Source organism: Nannospalax galili, unplaced genomic scaffold, assembly GCF_000622305.1.
Source record: "Nannospalax galili isolate Female #2095 unplaced genomic scaffold, S.galili_v1.0 scaffold471, whole genome shotgun sequence".
NCBI lineage: Eukaryota > Metazoa > Chordata > Mammalia > Rodentia > Spalacidae > Nannospalax > Nannospalax galili.
This window is the reverse complement of record NW_008330333.1, coordinates 1005552-1018785: the sequence shown is the minus strand read 5'-3', so window position 1 is coordinate 1018785 and position 13234 is coordinate 1005552. Positions and strand designations below refer to the sequence as shown.

Below are 13234 nucleotides of genomic sequence, written 5' to 3'. Positions count from 1 at the left end.
TGTCCTGGAACTCACTATGTAGACCAGGCTGGCCTCGAACTCACAAAGATCTGCCTGCCTCTGCCTCCCAAGTGCTGGGATTAAAGGGATGCACCACCATACCCAGCTGGATGTTTTTAAAAATATTTTTTAATTTTTTAAAATTATTTTTATGTGCATGAGTGTTATGTAAGTGCACTCGTGTTGTGCAATGCCTGCAGGGGACAGAAGAAGCTGTCGCATCCCCTGGAACTGGAGTTACAGACAGTTGTTAGCTGCCATGTGGGTGCTGGGATTCGAACCCGGCTCTTCTGCAAGAACAGTCAGTGTTCTTAAGCCCTGAGCCATCTCTCCAGCCCTTATTTATTTTTATTTTATGTGTATGAGCACATTGCCTGTATGTGTGTAAGTGCACTGGTGTCATGCAATGCCCAAGGAGGTCAGAAGAAGGCATCAGATCCCCTGGAACTGGAAGAAGGGGACAAGGGCATGTGAACAAAAGCAGTTAGTCTTTCCAAGACTCAGTGTCGCCCCTCTGGTTAGGTGGCCAGCCACATTTCTGATGCTTGTGATGTCTGTGCCTCTCTCATGATCATCCCTTGGACGCTTGTTCTGTTAATGTCTGGGCCTAAGCTCTCCAACCCTGAGTCTAGTTATTTTCTGTTGGCATTAACCTTGTACTTCTTCAGTGGCATCTAGACCAAGGTGGGGGCTCACTCAGAACAAACTGCTAGCAATGCATGCATGCTAAGCTGTTAACATATATTTGTAGAGTCTGTTCTACAATATCAAGTACAAATGTGTTCTTATAATGTAGAATGCAAAAAAGGCCCTTCTATCCAATCACATCTACCAATTCATTTTCACCCTTATGTGACTTTCCCAACCCCTCTGTCCTTCCTGGTAGATCCAGTAGACCATGGTATACAGCCTGTCTTCTAACATAGATATTTTTAACAGGATTTTAGCTTCAGTGCTGGCAAGAATTATCCCCCTGCAGACATCACCTTGGAGGGACAAGTGAGCTCTTCCCAGGTCCCCAGCCACAGCCCCAAAAGGGAGTTGCCCTCAGAAGAGCCTCCGGTCCTACATCCATTGAATGAATTACCCCCATCTCAGCCAGTGCCCACCAGGCCAGCTGAAATTGGGGAGTGCAGACTTGCCCCAAGTTCAAAGTGGCCAGTGAGCCCAGAGCCCCAGAGGATACTCCAGGGCCTACAGGAAAGCTGTGAGGAGCTGGCATCCTGGGAGGCAGACTGCATGTGTGGGTGGGGGCTGGAAGGAGGGTGGATGGGGAGAGAGCTGGGATGGCCTCATGAATTCTTGGGGATGGGGGAGGGTTGTATCTTGAAAGCCACATAGTGGGCAACACTTCCTTCTAATAGCAATGTGTCCCTCCCCTAGATCCTTCCCAGGGCCCCTCATGGCTGGAGGAGAATTCCAGAGACCAAGAACTGGCAGCTGTGCTGGTGAGCTGAGCTGATCCCCTATCCCAGGTCCTTCTCAGACCCTAGAGTCCACCCGGAGTCTTTAGCAATCCATGTTTTTCTTTCATTTAATCCCAGAAAGTGCTTTATTCCACTTAGGCTACAGGGCCCATTCCTCACTCAGTGTGGTCTTGGCTCTCCTTACAGGAGTCCCTGACCTTTGAGGATGACTCAGAGAAGAAGGTGTGGCCTGCACACCCTCTTGGTAAGTCTCATCCTCCATAGTCATGGCTACAGTTTTAGACTCTACCTAACTTTTTTACCTCTTTGGTGGATTGACGTTGATGAAGTTTTCTTTTTTTTTTTTTTTTTTTGTTTTGTGTGTGTGTGTGTGTGTGTGTGTGTGTGTGTGTGTGTGTGTGTTAGTGGTATCCCTAATAGAATCTAGGAACTCTTTCTTCCTTCCTCTTCCTCCTTTTTCTTTCTAACAGTACCTTGTGTCTATTTTTTTGTTTTGTTTGTCTGTTTTTAAGACAGGGTCTCCTTGTAGCCCCAGCTGGTTTGGAACTCACTATATAGAACAGGCTGGCCTCAGTCTCACAGGGAATCTGAGATCCACTAGTTTCTGCCTCCTGAGTACTGGGATTAAGGATGCATACCATTCCATCTGTGTGTGTTAATTGTAGGTCACTTTGCTATTATTCTTTGACAGTGTCTCTGTATGTAGTCCACGCTAACCTTCAACAGATCCTCCTGTCTCCGAGTGTTGGGACTAGAGAAGCTTTCACTGCTGTGTCTGTCAATTTTGAGCTTTAAAAATAGGTTAGTTAAGTGCTGGGGATCTAGCTCAGTGACAGAATACTTGCCTAGCATGCATAAGGTTGTAGGTTCAATTACCAGTACTACCAAAAAAATAAAATGAATAAATAAAAATGCTCAAGAGAGTGATTGCTGATGGGTATGAAGTTTCCACTTGGAGATAGTAGTAATTGTGGAACAACATTGTAAATGTATTTAATGGGCCTGAACTCTAAAAGGGTGTGATGGAGTCAGGCAGGGTTGTGTATGCTGTTATCTCAGGATTTGGGAGGATGAGGTAGGGAGGATCACTAGTTCCAGGCAATATGGAGATTCTGTCTCAAAAACAGCAGGGAGTGGGGAGGAGAGAAAAGGCACATTCTTATTTGGCCCTAGTCTGTGTTTATCACCAGCACTGCAGGATCCGGGTTTCTTTCCACTGAACCTGAGCCCATCAGGCTCTGGTGATGCTTAGTAGCTCTTCAAGAGAGGCCTGATATCGCTCTGTTTGCTCCTTCCCCAGGATTTGGAAGCAGAATGCCAGACAGTGAGGAACTTAAAGTAGAAGAGCGCAGAGAGAGTATTTGGCCCATCATCATCTCAACAGAGTCCCAGGCAGATAGCTCTGGGGTATCAAGAGCACCTCTTAATACTGAGACCCAAGTGCATGAGGCAAGCGGTCCTAGTGCGAGAAGGACCCCTCCAGACAGCAGTGAAGTTATAGAGGTCACAGAGGCAGCAGATGCCCCAGAGTCCGAGATAGAGATGCAGTTCATTTGCACAGAGTGTGGCGTGAACTTCCCGCAGCTGTCTTTTCTTGAGGCTCACCAGCTGCACTCTCACCCTGGCTCTGGCTTGGGCACCAGCTCGGGCTCCAGCTGCGGCTCTGGTCCTGGCTCTGGCTCTAGCTCCGGCTCCGGCTCCGGCTCCGGCTCACGGTCCTTCCTGTGTCTGTGCTGTGGGAAGAGCTTCGGTCGCGGCTCCATCCTGAAGCTGCACATGCGCACACACACGGATGAGCGGCCACACGCTTGTCACCTCTGCAACCGCCGCTTCCGTCAGAGCTCACATCTAGCAAAGCACCTGCTAACGCATTCATCTGAGCCTGCTTTCCGATGCGCAGAGTGTGACCAGGGCTTCCAGCGTCGCTCCAGCCTTGTGCAGCACCTGCTGGCGCATGCCCAGGAACAAAAGCCCACATGTGCCCAGGATGGCAAGACAGAAGTGCCACAGGTGACCGTCGTGCTGTGCCCCCACTGCGGGCAGACCTTCCAGCATCGCTCTAGCCTAAAGCGTCACCTGCGAATCCATGCCAGGGGCAAGGACCACCAGTCCTCGGAAGACCCGGGCAGCCTTAGTTCCAGCCATGAGGGCAGGCCCTACGTGTGCGGTGACTGTGGCAAGACTTTCCGGCGCAGCGAGCACCTGGCGACCCACCGGCGAGTACACACAGGTGAACGACCCTTTTCCTGCCAGGCCTGTGGCCGCTGCTTTGCCCAGCGTTCCCAGCTGGCCAGCCACCAGCAGGTGCACACAGGCGAGAAGCCCCACGCCTGCAGCCAGTGTGGCAAACGCTTTGTGCGGCGCGCAGGTCTCGCTCGCCATCTGTTGACCCACGTCGGCCTGCGCCCTCACCACTGTGCCCAGTGCGGCAAAAGCTTCGGCCAAATGCAAGACCTGGCACGCCACCTGCGCAGCCACACGGGGGAGAAGCCGTGCCGTTGCAGCGAGTGCGGTGAGGGCTTCAGCCAGAGTGCCCACCTGGCACGCCACCAACGCATCCACACGGGCGAGAAGCCCCATGCCTGCGACACCTGCGGCCACCGCTTCCGCAACAGCTCCAACTTAACCCGCCACCGCCGCAGCCACACGGGCGAGCGGCCCTACAGCTGCCCGACCTGTGGCCGCAGTTTCAGGCGCAATGCCCACCTGCAGCGCCACCTGGTCACACATACAGGGGCAGGTCTGGAGGTGGAGGCCCCGCAGGAGTGTCCGGAGTGCGGCAAGAGCTTCAGTCGTACCTGCAATCTGCTGCGCCACCTGCTGGTACACACAGGTGCCAGGCCCTACTCCTGCGCGCAGTGCAGCCGGAGCTTCAGCCGCAATTCGCACCTGCTGCGCCACCTGCGAACCCATGCCCGCGAGACGCTGTACTAGCTTATCCCACCATCCAGCAGCCGTGTCCCGTGCGCACCTCCACGTCTGGATGAGGCTTTCTGTGGTGGCCCCCTCACATCCACCTCCTCCTGGTTCCTCCACTCCTTTGTCCTTCCCGTCTTTGACCTCTCTGCCTAGCCTCAGGAATGTGCTTTCAGATGCTCAAAGTAAAGTAGCCTTCTCAAAATCGGTCCCTGGTTGTTGCTGTTTTTTTAAATATTTTATTTATTGCTTTATTTTATGTGTATGAGTGTAATGCCTGCATGTAGGTAGGTGCACCTGTGTTATACAATGCAGGCGAAAGTCAGAAGAGGGTATTGGATCTCGCTGAACTGGAGCTATACCATGTGAGTGTTGGGAATGAATCCTGAGTCCTCTGCAAGAACAGCCTGTGCTCTTTACTGCTGGGCCATCTCTCCAGCCCTGAGTTGGTCTTCTTTAGGAAGTGATACCAGATAGGCTGAACAGGCTCCAGTGGATGACTTCACACCAAAGGATGTAGGGGTACACAAACTTGACTTGATAGGTCTTAACATGTATGACAGAACGCATAAAATCCTGTGAGTAGGCTATGGAGGGGGTGTGTATGTAGGGGAGGAGGGTCCAAATATAACTAAGATGTATGAAATGCACAAAAATTCAATAAAAATATACATTGAGGGGCTGGAAAGATGGCTCAGTGGTTAAGAACACAGACTGTTCTTGCAGAAGCCCCGGTCAAATTCCAGCACCCACATGGCAGCTAACAACTGTCCATAACTCCAGTTCCAGGGGATCCAACAGCCTCTTCTGTCCTCTGTGGGCATTACACGACACTTACCCACATTCAGGCAATTACATGCATACTCATAAGATAAAAATAATAAAAAAATATATATATATTGAAAAATATAAACTCTAGTGCAGGGTGTGGTGGCACATGCCTTTAGTCCCAGCACTTGAGAGGCAGCGGCAGGTAGATCTCTGTGAGTTCAAGGCCAGCCTGGTCTATATAGTAAGTTCCAGGCTAGCTGTGGCTACAGGGAGACCCTGTATCAAAAAGACCAAAAGTATACATATATATAAACTCTAAAAAAAAAGTCTTATGTGGCTCTTTAAACTCATTAAAGAATCTAGTGTTAAATTGGACAGTGCTGGGAACTTTCTAGAACTTTGGTAACTACCTCAAAATGAACATGGTAGCAGATAAAACCTGCTTGCAAGCCAAATCAGGCTGTTACGACCAACTGACCACACATAATCCTCTGATCCAATGCTGGTTGGGACAATGGACCCATCCGTGGGTGCTACACATCAGGAAGCCTTCGCCGCCTTTCTGCCTCTAAGTCAGGTGACTTCTAAGAAGCAAACAAAACAAAAACCCAAAAATACCCGAACTAGAAAACTAGTCTTATATCATGCTCCTTTCCTGTTTCTGTAATTGGCTTTTCAAGACAATATTGGACATGGTAAGTCTTGGCCCTGGGACTTCCCATTTGACACACTATTACAATAGGAGTAGGAGGACATGAACGTCAGCTGGGCTGGGCATCAAGGAGATCTGACCATAAAAACGACACAGGTACACTCACATACATGCAGGCAATACACTCATACACATAAAATTTCACTCTTTTAAAAAAATTTTTCTTAAAAAGTATGACTTTTTTTTTTTTTTTTTTTTTTTTTTGAGACAGGAAATTACTGTGTGGCACTGGCTGGCCTGGAACTCCCTAAGTAGACCAGGATGATCTTGAACTCATAGAGATCTGCTTGCCTCTGCCTCCTGAGTGTTGGTATTAAAGGTGTACATCATCATGCCCAATGATTCCTGTCTGTCTATCTCTCTACTAGGCATCAAACCTGAGGCTCTCCCACATGCGGAGTCTGCACTCTGCCCCAGCCCTAAGGTGAGTCTTGGGCCCTGTCAGCAACACAGCTCTGAGCCCTGGGGAAGTTCCCACCCTCTCGGAGCTAGAAGGATTAAGATAACAGAAAATTTTCAGGTGTCACAGAATATATTCATTTCAAGGAAAACCTCCAAAAGGTAAATTTTAGACAGAAAAGATTAGTCAACTAAGAGATAGCTGAGAAGTTAAAACCCACAGAATTAAGTTTTATAAATTAAGTACCTTCTGTGTGCCAGGCAAAGTGTTGGGTTATTAAAGGGAACAGATCCTGAAATATGTCCATCAAAAGGACAGAGGAAGGGGCTTGGTGGCTGTAATCCCACCTAATTGGGGAGCTAAGGAAGGAGGATGACAAATTCAAGGTCCTTCTGGCCTACAGAGTAAGTTAAAGGGCCAGCCTGAGCAACTTAGTTAGGCCTTGTCTCAAAAGGTAAAAAGAGAAACAGGGTGGGTAGCTCAGGGGTGAAGTGATTGACTAACATGTAGAAGACCATAGATGCATTTCTCAGAATTGTCAAACAAAACAAACAAGCAAAAAATATTTAATAGATGGTGGCTCATGCTTATAATCCCAACATTAGGGATACAGGAAGATCATGAGTTTAAGGCCTGTCTGGGCTGCATAGCAAGACTCTGTCTAAAAAAAAAGCCAAGGTAGGTTGGTCACACCTATAATCCCGGAAGGAACTCTGGAGGTGGAGGAGAAGGATTGAAAGTTCAGGGCTTGCCTCTGCTATATAGGGAGTTTGAGGTACCCTGGTTTCTGTTTTTAACAGCAACAAAATAAAAGTGTTAAGAAACAGGTCTCCTAGGCAGAGGTCTGGGAAGGGATGCAGCTGGCCAGCTACCAGGGTAAGGAGGCATTTTTGGTTGCTATTGTTCTTTTGTTGTTTTTTTGTTTTTGCTTTTTTTAAAGTTAGATATCATCAGTTTATTACGTTTACATCGTGGGATATTTCAGAACTTTAGAGGCATGGGCAGCTTCACATGATGCCATTTCAATAGTGGCTTTGGTTTAGATACTTTTCAAGACTGTCACTATAACTAAATCCTTGTCCTTGTGCCTCCATATTCTGGGAAAACCTTGTCCCCAACTTTTGAGCTAACTGATTGAATCTCTCTACCTTTCCTTTGGAAACTGGTCCCACAGCTACCACTGCTACATGCAGTACTTTTCCTTGAGATTTTTCTGGAAGCATAATGCCACCTTTGGTTACAGTTTCAGCTGCACTCCTTTCAGCCAATACTCTGTCGAACAGTGGAAGACACTTTCATGCTTGTCCTACCATGACATTTGCCACAGCAAATGCCCCTGCTCTCAAGGGGTCACTGCAAAGAGAGGCCAGCAGTCTTGCCCAAGACCACAGGAAGATACAGCAAAGTGGGGGTTTTTTGTTTGTTTTGTTTTAAATATTTTATTTATTACTTTTATTTTATGTGTACAAGTGTATTGCCTGCATGTATGTGAGTGCACCCATGTCATGCAATGCTGTGGAGGTCAGAAGAGGGCTTCAGATTCCCCTGGAACTGGAGTTAAGGACGGTTCATAGCCGCCATGTGGGTGCTTTGAATCAAACCCAGGTCCTCTGCAAGAACAGTCAGTGCTCTTAACCACTGAGCCAACTCTCCAGCCCCTATTTGTTTTGTTTTAAAAATATTTAAATTTAATTTTTATTGTATGTGTATGAGTGTTTTGCTTGCATGTATGTAAGTGTACCTGTACAAGCATGCCCAAGGAGGCCAGAGGAGGGTGTCAGATCCTAGAATTGGGGTTACAGATGGTTATTACCTATCGTGTGGGTGCTAGGAACCAAACCCAGGTCTTCACTGATCTTAAGATCTAAGAGCAGTCACTGATCTTAGCTTCTGAGCCATCTCTCCAGATCCTGTTGTTTTTGTTTTTGAGAAAAGGGTCTCCCTATGTAGCCCTGGCTAGCCTGAAACTCGCTATGTAGACCAAGCTGACCTGGAACTCACAAAGATCCACCTGCCTCTGCCTCCTGAGTACTTGGAATAAAAGTGTGCACCATTACACCTGGCTATGGTGAAGTTGTTAGGCAAGGAATGATTTCATTTCTACCAATAAGGCTTTGGCAACGGGCAGATGCTTTTTCTCCCCTTCAATGATCCAACCCAAGACCACTAAGTATCACTACTACCACTACCAGCCTGAGAAATACTTTAAAGGGACAAACCCAGAGAGAACAGTTATGAGGCCATTACACTTCTCTGGGATTCTGATGGTAAGCTCAGCATGGCAGTAGGGCAAGAAAGGATGTAATGATAGCCAGGAGATACAAGGTGACAAAGGATAAGGACAGGCTGGATCATGATCTGGTGGTAGGCAGCTTCTTAGAGCCAAGGAATAGTATGGGACTGAGGTTAGGCCCAGGCTTTTTTGTATTAGAGTTATCTAGAGGAACAGAACCTATAGAATGAATCTGTATTAAAAAGGAATTTCTTGAGCTGGGTGTGGTGGTGCACGCCTTTAGTCCCAGCACTTGGGAGGCAGAGGCAGCCAGATCTCTACATAGTGAATTACAGGCCAGCTGGGGCTACAGAGAGACCCTGTCTCAAAAAGACTAAATAAATAAATAAAAAGGAATTTCTTAGTTTGGTTTACACAATTTTGTCTGTGTAGTCAACAATGGCTGTCTCACACTGGAGAGGCCGAGAACCCAGTCCATGAAGCTAGATGTCTCAGCAGTCCCAATCTGGTGCTGAAGGCCTGCAAGGATTCTTGGAGTGCTGTTGGTCTTCAGTCTATGTAAGAAACCTGAAGCTGGTTGTAATATCAGTGAAGGAAGGCAACAGCATCAGGACAGATGAACTTGCTAGCAAGAGTAATCAGATCCAGCTTATGGTGGCTAATAGTCTAGGAATTTCTTCCTTACTGGCTTTCTAGTCCTCTTTCCTAAAGACTGCTCTTCCTGCTTGCTACTCAGCATCATCATTGGGTCCTAGGAAACCTTTCCTAGTAATGTGGGAATAAATACACCCCAGCCCTGAACAAATGGGAACTGTGAGCAAAAAGTTCCCAGAAAAATCCTGCATCTTGGTCTGAACTTCCTGCAAGGCTGACCAACTGATTAGCACATCAATGCCTATTCACAATTTATCATGGGTCAAGTTTAGGCCTTAAATAGTCAATCTTTGCCCATCTCCAGTTCTGAGAACACCTTGTGACTAACAGAATATATTAATTTAACAAAGAAACAGTTCTCACCAACCAACTAAAAGGCTAAGAATGCCATCAGATAGCTGAGATTTCTCTTTTGCTGTATCTATCCACTTAATGTTTCCACCAATGTATTTGAAAAGTGTCTTGATTTATGACTTTTCTTTGTTCTGTTACTATAAACATTTCAAGAAACTGTTTCCACACTGGAACATGGAATTGGGGGTAACCTAAATCTGTGTTCCTGGGCCATGGTCACTCATATTTGGCTCCAGAATAAACTATCACCTATCCTCTTTGTGGTGAGAGTTATGCTTTTGCACTGACAGTTTTGAGTCCATGAGGCTGGATGTCTCAGCAGTCCCAATCTGGTACTGAAGGCCTGCAGGATGCTTGGAGAACTGTTGGTCTTCAGTCTACATGGAACCTGAAGAAGCTGTTTCTAAAATTGGTGAAAGAATGCAGCAGCATCAGGACAGAAGAGCTTGCCAGCAAGAATGAAGGCAAACAGGCAAAAAAGCAAAGTTTTCTCCCCTCCATGTGTTCTTTCTTTTTTTCTTTTTCTTTTTTCTTTTCTTTTTTTGTTTTTTGTTTTTTGATATTTTGAGACAGGGTCTCCCTATAGTTCCAGCTGTCCTGGAACTCACTATGTAGACCAGTGTGGCCTTGAACTCACAGAGATCCGCTTACCTTTGCCTCCTGAGTGCTGAGACTAAAGGCGTGCACCACCAGTCCCAGGTCCCAGAAGCATTTGGTTTCTTAGAGCGACCAGGATCTTAAAGGGGCCGGTCATGATCTAATGCCTATGTGTGTGTGTGTGTTTGGGGGGGGGGGCGGTGTGCACATGCATGTGTGCCCAACAACATGCATGTGTAAGTCAGAGGACTTATGGGAGTCATTCTCTCCTTCCTTTAAAAAACATTTTTATTGAATTTTTGAGAATTTCATACATTTTTATCATGCTTAGACCACCTCTTGTATCTTTCCCCCACTTACTACCTTCTGCCTGATTTCACATTCTCTATATTTTTTAATGTCTACCATGTCTTATTTGTGTCCCTAAATGTGGGTCCAACCTCTGGAACCTGGCCAACCTACCCAGCCTCACAACCTTAAAGAAAACTGACTCTCCCTAAGTAGGTATCAGTTGCCAATAGTTCCTTGGCCAAGATTGGGCTTTCTTACTCACCTCTCCCTCACCTGCTGAAAACTATTTTGGCTTGAGCTTGCGTAGGTCTTGTGCATGCTGTCACCATTGCTGTGAATTCATATGAGTAACTGCCTTGCTATCTGGAGAACAGCCTCTGCCTCCCGAGTGCTGGGATTAAAGGCATGTGCCACCTCTAATCTATTTTTTTTTTACCTCATATACTTTAGTATATATTTTTTTGAAACATGCTCTCATGTAGCCCAGGCTGGCCTTGAACTTGTATGTAGCTGAGACTGGTCTCAAACCACTGATCCTTCTTCCTCTGTCTTTCAAATGCTAGAATTATATGCCTGTGTTATATATACCATGCCCAGTTTTACTTTGATATTCTAAGATTATATGTAGCTGGGGCAGGAGGGAGTAGTAGTCTAAGGAGGGTCTTGTGACCCTCTCTCCCCGCTTTGAGAAGGAATAGGAACAGCTCCATTACCATAGACCTAGCTAGTTACTACACAGCGTTGTTTATTTTGTTTCCATGACTGCATGCAAAGGTTTCTCATAGGTAACCACAGCAGCTCTGTTTCATGACAGTAGTGGTCATGTCAAGCCCAGAGGAAATAGCTATATCACAGTGTCCCACACTGTGCTGTCCCTAGGGATTTATTTGTTGGGGACAGGTGCAGGAGTTTGATGAGGTCCAAGTTCTGAAGCCAGAAAGGAGGAAGGTCACCAGAAGCCAGGAGGTTGAAGAGAATTCAAGGAATTGTAGACGGATGAGACTTATTTACTGGCACACAGGCACACAGGTGAAGGTAAAAGGTACTCGGGGTGAAGGCACTTCCCTCTGATCTCAAGGGCATAGGGACCCAAAACTGACACAAAATTAGCATTCTTCTAGAAATGGTGCTATGTAACAGATGACATCACTGTCTACCTGGGGTACCCCAGATATCTGGTGTCAGCCATCATTAGCCGACTCTTAATCTCCTGGATGTTCAGTGTTAACCATCTTATGCTCACGCACCTAAATTGGCCAGTAGGGGCTTCTGTTCCCTAGAGAGTTTCGTTGAGCAATATGAGCAAATTGTGTACACCTGTAGTCCCAGTTACTCTGTAGGCTGAGGCAGAAGGATGACTTGAGTCCCAGAATGGATCAGATACATTCTTTAAAAATAAATAAATATAAATACATACATACATACATACATAATAAATAAGAAAAACAGGTCTTCTATCTCCTCTGCCAGAATAAAAAGGACAGGCAGGGCAATGACCCAGAAACTGAGTGTTCACTGAGTATCAACTATGTGTCAGTATGAAGGCTCCTCCCTTCCAGGCCTCACCCAAAATGTCACCAGAAACATTCTTTGTAAGCAGGGAGGATTCCAGGCTCTGCACTGTTACCTATACCTACATGGCCAGACCTCCAAACATTTTTTAAAATTTATTTATTTATTTATTTATTTATTCATTCATTCATTCATTCATTTATTGGTCTTTTTGAGACAGAGTCTCCCTGTAGCCCCAGCTGTCCTGGAACTCACTATGTTGACCAGGCTGGCCTTGAACTCTCAGAGATCCACCTGCCTCTGCCTCCCAAGTGCTGGGATTAAAGGCGTGCGTCACCACACCCGGCAAATTTATTTATTTTATGTGAATAAGTATTATGCCTCCATGTGAGTGCACCTATGTCCTGCAGTGCCCACAGAGGACCGAAGAGTGCCTGGGATCCCCTGGAACTGCAGTTACGGACCAAGGGTTGCTAGCCTCCATGTGGGTTCTGGAATTGGAACCCGAGTCTTCTCCAAGAACTGCTTCAAAACAGTGGAAATTTCCAGCAACTTTTTTAAACAACACAGTAAGCTGTCAAGAAAGTTCAGGTTCTCGCCTGGATTCTTATGATCATCCTGGGCTCGGTTCCCCTCCGCCCTGGCTCCAGGCTCCTGTCTCGGCTCTCGGCTCCGCTCTCCTCGATCCTGGCTTGGCTCTCCTCGGCTCTGGCTCGGCTCCCGGCTCTCTTCGTCCTGGGCTCGGTGTTCCTCGTTGAGGGCCTGGCTGTTCTCGGTCCTGGATCCAAACTACAACCTGCATTGCGATTTTGAACCCCTCCCATTTTGTGAAAACTGTGACAAGAAATACCTTAAAAGGAAAATCAGATCCATTTGAGATTTGGAAATAGGATCACCTAACCCAATGAATACTCCACCCACCTCATGAATACTTATAATTAAAACAAATTTCATACTCAACAATGCAGAACCCACTAGATTATTCCTCACTTTTCGAGTTAGGGTAGCTAACTCGAATCTCTTTAAGTGCTTGCTTTGCTTACCTTGGTTCTGTTGATTTACTAAATAAACTTCTGCTCAGACTGTCTGTGTCTCTTGACTGAATCCACTCCTTCAAGAAGACAAGAAGTGAGAGATCCCCACGCCATCTGCCACACTCCTACTTGGAATCTGAGAGAAATACAGATGGCTCCCTGGTGGCTTAGAATTGTCAGGCTATGCAGTGATTGATGACACCTGGCTTCTGTCCCCATGCTGGGCTGGTGTCACAAATGGGGATTTCCCCTGCTTACTGGAAGTGCTGCCCACAGTCCAGGCTCCCAGAAGCACTGTAGGGCCAGTGAGGCTAGCTGAGCACCACAAAATAG

The 13234-nt window shown here is 46.7% G+C and overlaps 1 protein-coding gene across 2 annotated transcripts in view; it reads left to right on the top strand.

Moving 5' to 3' along the window:
- Positions 1 to 4434, top strand: part of Zscan10 (zinc finger and SCAN domain containing 10) — a 5267-nt gene extending 833 nt beyond the window's left edge. Inside the window, exons 2-6 of one of the 2 annotated variants that reach the window (XM_008845826.2) lie at positions 940 to 1207; positions 1384 to 1448; positions 1614 to 1671; positions 2728 to 3048; positions 3133 to 4434. In XM_008845826.2, the coding sequence (XP_008844048.1) occupies positions 940 to 1207; positions 1384 to 1448; positions 1614 to 1671; positions 2728 to 3048; positions 3133 to 4361 (1941 nt within the window). In that variant the 3' untranslated portion in view covers positions 4362 to 4434. Of the gene's footprint in view, positions 1 to 939; positions 1208 to 1383; positions 1449 to 1613; positions 1672 to 2727 lie in introns of both variants that reach the window. The other variant, XM_029569476.1, reaches the window with a different exon arrangement.
- The last annotated feature ends 8800 nt before the right edge of the window (positions 4435 to 13234 follow it).